This window comes from Bidens hawaiensis, unplaced genomic scaffold (assembly GCF_021521415.1).
Source record: "Bidens hawaiensis isolate Kalapana, Puna unplaced genomic scaffold, B.hawaiensis_p1.1 tig00018028_1, whole genome shotgun sequence".
In the NCBI taxonomy this organism is placed as follows: domain Eukaryota; kingdom Viridiplantae; phylum Streptophyta; class Magnoliopsida; order Asterales; family Asteraceae; genus Bidens; species Bidens hawaiensis.
Genome location: NW_027492719.1, coordinates 138,603 through 146,723, shown reverse-complemented (window position 1 = coordinate 146,723; position 8,121 = coordinate 138,603). Strand labels below are relative to the sequence as shown.

Here is an 8,121-nt window from a genome sequence, read left to right as displayed (position 1 = left end):
ACGTTCTTGACCACCTCGGTTTTCGCAACCATCTTGGTCCTCATCGTCTCGGTCTTGACCTCCAGTTTCACGGCCTCTTCCTTGCCCCTGTGAACTCGACCAACCCTTACCTCGGCTACCGGACTGATCATACGATTTGCCTTTGTAACTACCTTCCGATCGATTGAAAAGTAACTGACCTAGTGAATTTGAAGTGTGCTCTCTCCCTCGTAAACGTTCATCAAATGCCTTAAGTCTTCCAATAGCATCTTTAAACGTCAAACTATCAAGATCAACACTTTGCTCGATTGAGGCTACGAGTTGGAAGTATTTGTCTGGAACCGCATCCAGTAACTTCTTCACCAAGACATCTTGCCCGAACACATGACCTAGCCTTGTTGCCTTTGAAACCATACTTGTTATTTTTCCTGCAAACTCGTCAACAGTCTCGTTTTCTGCCATCTTGAGTTTCTCAAATTCACTTTTCAGAGTTAGCAGTCGAGCCTTTTGAACTCGCTCGGCCCTAACATACCGTTCCTTCAAAGCCGTCCATATATCCCGTGCATTCTTGTATTGAGAAATCTGAAAAAGAATATTACCATCCACCACTTGAAACAAAAACGATCTTGCCGTTTTATTCTTCTTCGCATCAATAACCGCACCCTCTTCCGGTTGAACAACTTCCCATAGGTCTTGATCGTCCAAAATCGCTTCCACTACAATCGCCCATGTGATGTACTTAGTTCCATTCAGCTTTGGAACCTGTAACAAAATCCCCCCACTCACTTTGGGTTGGATTATTAGTCTTTCTTCGTCACCTGCCATTGACATCATCAAACCCCTTTTTGCTCCACTTCTTTGGAACAAATATAAACAGCTCAGTCCCGAACAATTTTCAGAACCAAATCCGTTTGCCCACAGAATAAATCAAACCTTGGTTAAAACCTAACTCGTTTAACCCAGTAAAATACTAACTCTGAATTGAACCGTCTTGTTCAACCCAACAATAATGGTTAAACCAACTTGTTAAAACAATAAAGAAGAAAAAACAAACCAACTTGTTTTCTTCATTGAACTCTACATCACGTGGCTACCAAAAACTGTTTTTTGAATATTTTCTTTAATTCAACAAATATATATTAAAGAAATCCTGATTATTTCCGATTCAAAACAGTAAAAGAAATTTAGCACCTTTCTTTTAATTAAACAATTCAGTAACTCCTTTTCTTTGACTAACCGCAAAAACAGATAAGTGGAGAATAACCCAAACGAACTCCACCCGCTCTCCTATTGTTGCCGCAGGACCACAGAAAACGCAGACAAGGTCCGACTAACCTCTTTTAACAAATAAACACCGATCCGAAAACCCAACTTGGTTCCGATATGCGACAATTGATAGCTCCTCTTCAAACCACCGATCGTCTCTAACCGATTATCGATTTATTAAACTTGGCTCTGATACCAATTCAAGTCCCGAATCGATAATCAAACACCAAGTAAATGAATAACTCTCATTTATATTAATCAGAAAATATAACTCTAAAAACTTATTAGAAACCTCAAACCCTAACTCGGTTTGACTCTTGATTAACCCTAACTCGGTTGCATCAACTTCTCTTATTCTAATGTCTAACCATAACTCGGCTTATATAAACTAACCAAACTTGCTAGTCAAGATATTACCAAATATAATAAAACCCTAATTAATTCTTGGGCTGCGCTTTACACTTGGGCCAAACAACAATTGTGCCAACATTAACATGGTTGAGGAACGACCTGCTGAAACCAATAACGAGACGGCCGGTTGACGGGTGGATTGTGGAGCCACCCTTAAATGTAGTAATTCTAAGCAAAACATGAATGTTTACATGTTATTTCAAGGATTTAGGTTACTACCGTATATGGTGTGTGTTTGCAGGTACAGATGCTAAAAAAAATGGTGATTCAAGTGAACTACGATGGAGAGGAGCAAAAGACTTGAGAGTTGGTGATAGCAATCAACAAGTCAACCAAAGAAGAAGGATTTGGAGCTGAGCCTGCCGGAGCTTATGGTAGCCACCGTAAGCTACGGTATAGAGCTAGTGTAGGAGGTCTAGCGTAAACAGATGGAAGTTGCCGTAGAAGTTTTTGAAGCCACCGTAAGCTACGGTGGCCACCGTAGCTTCGGTGGGGCCAGCACGCTGGTGACGGTTACAACTCCAATTTAATGTTATAATTGGCTTTTCAGATCCTTTTCAGAGGATTTCGACTTAACAATTGTGGGGGTGATTTTGGTGCCTTGGAACTATATTTTGCGTGTTTCAATTTGAAGTTTAACATCATAATCTTGGATTACTTCGGATCAAACTTGGTATGATGATTTCAATTATGTGTGGCTAAAACTTCTAGTATTTCTCTTGGTTGTAAGGTTATTGCAATACTCTTTTTGTTTATTGTTCTTGCACTTGGATTGATTATCGAATCGTTTAGATTAATATAATCACGTTGGTTGTTTGATTGTTTGTAATTTGTCCATATCGTTTAACCTAGTTTCATTCTATATGTTCTTAGTGTTGTTAACAATCGAGATTTAGTAGAAGAAATTAGGGTTAAGATTATATTGATTGATCACCAAGTAACGACCTCGCGTTCTAGGAATCCGAGTACTTAGTTCTTAAGTAATCACAAACAATTAAACTTACACGAAATCAAGATATTATGATTTATCCATTGAACTTAAACAAAAGAGTTGCGTAATAACCGAACTCCAAGAGGAATGCTCATTTAATCAATTGTTTACAACCTTTGTTTAGTTTGTTTAGTTTATAAAATCAAATCAAAACCAAATTGAGAATTACTTTTTCGTAAATTACATTTATATTAGCTTAATTGTTAAACCACTTCTTAACACATATTCCACAACTCCCTGTGTTTGATACCCATTTGCCACTATCTATTTAGTTGTAATTGGTTTATTTTTGCGCGAGTCTTCGACCTCGTGTCACTGGTGCATCAATCTCTACTCATAGTAGCAAGACGGGTAATTGCCATGCGCACTCACTATTTCCTTCCAGGAACGTCGGCTAAAGGAGTGATGACGTCGGGTTCAGATGGACCTTAACATCGTTCAAGAGGAATTACCTATAGAATCCAATAATGAGACAGCCAGTGCATTAAGACGGGCAATTGTGCGTCTTAAATGCATGTGGACAAACTATTTCCGGCTAATGACATTGGGGAAGAGTGTGTAACAATGCCAGGATCTTTGTTGGCCAATCCGGTGATTGAGCTGGACATCGTTCATGTGGAAGAAACCAGTGATACGACATTCTCCATCACCATTGTTTACTGGTTTTGGCGCGAACAGCAAAACGATCAATTGACTCACTTTGTGGCCTGTGGACTCGTTATTGATCGGCTGGTTAGGAATCTGTTCGCGTACATTTTGGTGGGATCATTAGCCTCTTTGTTCTATCTTTAGCATTTATGATTTTTGGTTAAATTTCAACAGATTAGATGTATAGCATTTTTTTTAGGATAATTATAGGCTGTCTTATGAAGCAATGCACTATAACACTAGTGAAATTAATACCAGTTAGTGGTCTTTCTTTAACTACGTTGTATAATTTTCTGTTTATGTAGCCTAATTACATGTTCAGGGTTGCAGATGTTATGATAATTATAAATAATAATTTATAATATTACAATTTCAACTAAAATGTTGTAGTGTTGGTTGTGCATCATGCTGTTGAATTTGTACTATTTTCTCATGGTTGGATGTTGTGCATCAGGCATCAGTAGTTGCACTGTCTTTTCATTGGACCATATATTCCACTATGTCTCTTTTCAAATATTGTTCCATCATTAGCACCGATCATATCATTTCTCATCCAGGAAAAACATCGCCTCTCACCTCATAGGGTTTCAATGTCTTCGTCCTAATCAGATCGGTTCATCCCTTTCCGATCATCGATCATCACCTACTGTTGCCGGGTTCCATTTCAGAACCCTAGGTGGCGGTGGTGTGGTGTCGCGGTGGTCTGGTGGGGGCATGGACCATCGCCACTTGACTGATATTGCAGACTAAGTTAATCGATTTACCTAATTCGAGATATAGCTTACATTATCGTTTTAGATGTGCGTTCTTTGTTTTGCAGACATCGGAACCATGGTTACTGTTCTTAATTGCTGGTAATACTTCCTTCGTTTGTGTATTTCTTATTGTATTTTATCTAATTCAGTTTGCTTCTACTCATGCGTTAATTTTAGAAATACGTTTGCGTGTTTGTTTTAGTTCAATCTTTTTGAGTCCTAGAATCTTATTGTCAGTGAGTGACAGTGTGTGCTGACTTGCCTTTGTAGTTGTGCTTATTTGCTATCAATTCATTTGGGTTGTTTAGGTGATCCACTTAATTTTATGACTTCTTTCAAAAATCTCCAAAAATGAACTTTGAAAAGCTTAAAGATTTGTGATTGAATCCTAATTTGGGTTTTGCATATATGGAAGTTCATGTATTCATATTAAACTGTTTTAGCATTGTTTTGTGTTGAGGTTCATGCACATGCAGAGTTATGACTATTGTGTTTTAATAATGTCATGATTGTTGACTTTTAGAGTTAATGCATAAAGTGGACGGTTTGATGATGTTTATCAATTAGCTCTGGAGTTACCCCTGTGTTGCTTTTAGTAGTCATACTAATATAAAGTTTCATTTTAAATCATATCAATTGCCCCGCATCTTTAACTATCATTCTAATAATTGTTTTCTCAGTAATGTATTACTGTGTGTGAAACTAATTTGTGCTACAGAGAATGCTTTTCTTTTGTGGACACGGTTTTCTTATTTGTATATTGTTTGTATTATCCTGCTGTAGATGGTTGATGTTGCTAGTAGCTCTTGGGAGTTTTTTAAGTGGTTTGCTCCTTTGCATTTGCTTTAATGGTTAGTTAATTTTTTCTATTCAAAACATTTTTTCTGTTTTAGTATCGTTTATTTAATAGGTGTAGGTATCCCATTGTATTAAAGTTGTTTTCTTTGTGTATAGTAACTCTACATAAATAGGTGTAACGCCTTTTTTCTTTGGCTGTGAAACTTGGCCCGACCCTTTATAAACAAAAGGAAATGCAAAGCAAAGGACCATAAATTATCAAATGGGCCTAAAGAAGAAAAGAATCAATTATATTGTTATTATTGTTTACACCAACTAAAACCTCCAAAATTTTAAGATATTTGAATTTCTTGATTTCTACTACAGGTCCAGGTCCAGTTAAAAAGAAAAAAGAATGTAGAACATCCACTAGCAACCAGGTAAAGTGACATGCAACCTTAAAAGTTAAAACATAGTACAAACTAATGCACTACATATTGTGGCAGGTCAAGTATATTGTGGCAACAATTATCAAGCAAATGCTTTTGGCATATCTTATAGCTCCTGCAAATATTTTGTATAGTTGAAAAGACGCTACAAACACTACAAAGAAACTTCGTCGACTGTCAAAGCACGATCTTTATCGTTATTTAATACCCCCGTAATGCGGGGTGGCTCAATACTAGTTAGTGTCTAAAACACAGTAGCATCAAAAGTCTCATTTTAGTTCAAAATTGAATAAATCCACTTAGAGCGCGCACTTACCATGCATGATCTTTGGTTGTAGAAAGGAGGTTAAGGCACTCTAATAGCCCCTTAACACCCAGCTTAAGCCCTTTAATTATTCATTAAACGTATGCATATAATACCACCATATTGTACCGCACTGAAACACTGTAAACTAATATATGGTAACTAATATTTGGCAATTTCTGTGTTGTGAGATTATCAACCGCCTTCATTAATAGTCTTGATCGGAAACAGCCTAACCTTCAAACCATACTTCATTTGCAGTATAATCGAATCACTCGGGCAAACCAAATGACCCTCCACCAATTCCACATGATAATTACAAATAATCGCACTTGCAACCATTTTCATCTGAATAAACCCCATTTCTTTACCCAAGCATGTCCGAGGCCCTGCATGAAACGCAGGGAACTTATAAGAAGGCTCATGCTTAATCCCACTTCCGCCTTTTGAAAACCATCTTTCTGGCTTAAACTCCAAGCAATCATCCCCCCATAACCCTTCCATTCCTCCCATCGAGTAAAATGACAGAATTATCCTCGACTCTTTATCAACAACATGACCGTTTGGGAGGATATCCGCCTCCAACGGAGCTTTGTGCTCCAAACCAACAGGTGGATAGAGTCTTAAAGCTTCACATATACCTCCATGAAGATAAAGGAGTCCCTCCAACTGTTTTATGGTTAAAGGTTTCCATTTCCCGCCACCTGTTTTGTTCTCGATCTCTTTTCGGATCTTGTTTTCGACACTTGGGTTTTGAGTTAGGAGATAGAAGAACCAAGAAAGGGATGTGCTTGTTGTGTCCCTACCAGCAATCATCAGGTTTAGTATGGTGTCTTTTAGGAACTTTTTTGAGTCACATGAAGTCCCACTTTGTCCGTTAAATCCGCTCATCAAGGACGTTAACAAGCCTGTCGACTCCATGTGTTCCTTCTACGCTATGACAAGATAATTCGCAAGCCGTAAACATACAAATATATGTATATAAGCGAATAGATCTGTATCTAAAGTAAATATTATATATAACTACTAATAAAATAACTAAATAATATATATCATTGAGTTATATGCATAAATTTATAACTATATATGTATAAATATGTATAAAAGTAAATTAATCAAACTCCGTTTTACCTCTTTTTGAGACAAGCACTTGTATATAAATTCATCAAAAGCCTTCCAAGCTTCACTCAGCTTCTTCTCCTTCCCTAATCCAAATCTCCTCTGCAACTTCCAAACCCTTTCCGGTATAAAATGCCTCCACAAAAGAGCCTCTTCCGCATCCGTAAACGCCTTCTCACACGCCACAATCGGTAGATTAACCGACAAGCTTTCAGGATCATAATCCAAAAGCAACCAACATATAGCATCAAAAGTAAACCTTTGAAATATATCCTGTAAATCCATCTCCCCATAATGCTCGATAACCGGAAGAAGCCCTTTCTCAATTTTGTTCATGATCGTTGTTTCGAGTATTGTTTGGAAACTCGGGTGTTTAAACACGGACGCATTCATTGTTTTGCGATGGATTTCCCATAGCTCATGATCGGAGTTGAAGATTCCGTCTCCAAGGATATCGAATATTTTACGGAATTCGGGGCCTTTGGGATAATTAGAAAAGTTTTTACTCAAAATGTGGTGGATGTTTGCGGGGTCTGAGGTGAATAACATGTCTATATTGGCAAACTGAGGGCCTTTGAGCAAGAAAGTACCGTTGCTACGTTTAAGGAAATCCGTAGCGAAGTTATGGATACGGTGGATGTTTAGGAGTGTCGTGGGCGTCATGCCGAGAAACGGCCAGTTAATCGGGAGGCCTTTTCTCCAGTAAAGGAGCGCGGTGGCGGAAATGAAGAAGAGGATGAAAGGGAGGAGGATATAGGAGTAGTATTGGAGAAGAGCCATGTGTTTTAGGGGGAGGAGGCAAGTGGTGTGTTGTTTAGAGTTAGGCAATAACTCATCACATTAAATAAGATGGTATCTATCCCATGTGAGTTGTCATACTATTTTATAGGAAACGGCGCTTGCCTTGTGGTGACGGGGACCGCTCTGGCAATGAAGGATGTTATTGGCCCGTACCTTAAACGAGCAGAAATATAAAAATCGTTAAATAAACACATATTTAATTTCAAACGATGTCTATTTTTTAATACATCTTTTGAGACAGCAACATGATTTCTAGTTGCAATTCATATTCATACGCAAACAAAGTATTGAAATACATAAACTTACAAAGAATAACTTTATATAGCAGAATTTTTACGAGGAAAATTTAAAACTTTAAAACATAAACTTCATTAACTTTAAAAAAATAATATTAGCAGAAAACAAACAAGCAAATTAGAAAATAAGCATCCAGGAAAGATTCCTGATAAGCATCCAAGAATGATTCGTGCTACTTTTCTTCCTGTACTGGGAATATAATAGATGACATAAACATTCATACACCAATCTAACAAACATAGTGTCTAACATTACGATAACTGTTTTTACATTCCATGTGATAAGTCTTGCACCCTAATAAATCGAAGCACACCCAAAACGCAT

At 37.6% G+C, this 8,121-nt stretch overlaps 1 protein-coding gene across 1 annotated transcript; it reads right to left on the bottom strand.

Moving 5' to 3' along the window:
* Positions 1-5,775: 5,775 nt before the first annotated feature.
* LOC143555232 (alkane hydroxylase MAH1-like) lies at positions 5,776-7,497 on the bottom strand. Its single transcript, XM_077044819.1, has 2 exons — positions 6,712-7,497; positions 5,776-6,510 (listed from the first exon to the last, which is right to left on the bottom strand). The coding sequence occupies exons 1-2, from the start codon at positions 7,477-7,479 to the stop codon at positions 5,776-5,778; spliced, it is 1,503 nt and encodes a 500-aa protein (XP_076900934.1). The 5' UTR covers positions 7,480-7,497.
* Between the last annotated feature and the right edge of the window lie 624 nt (positions 7,498-8,121).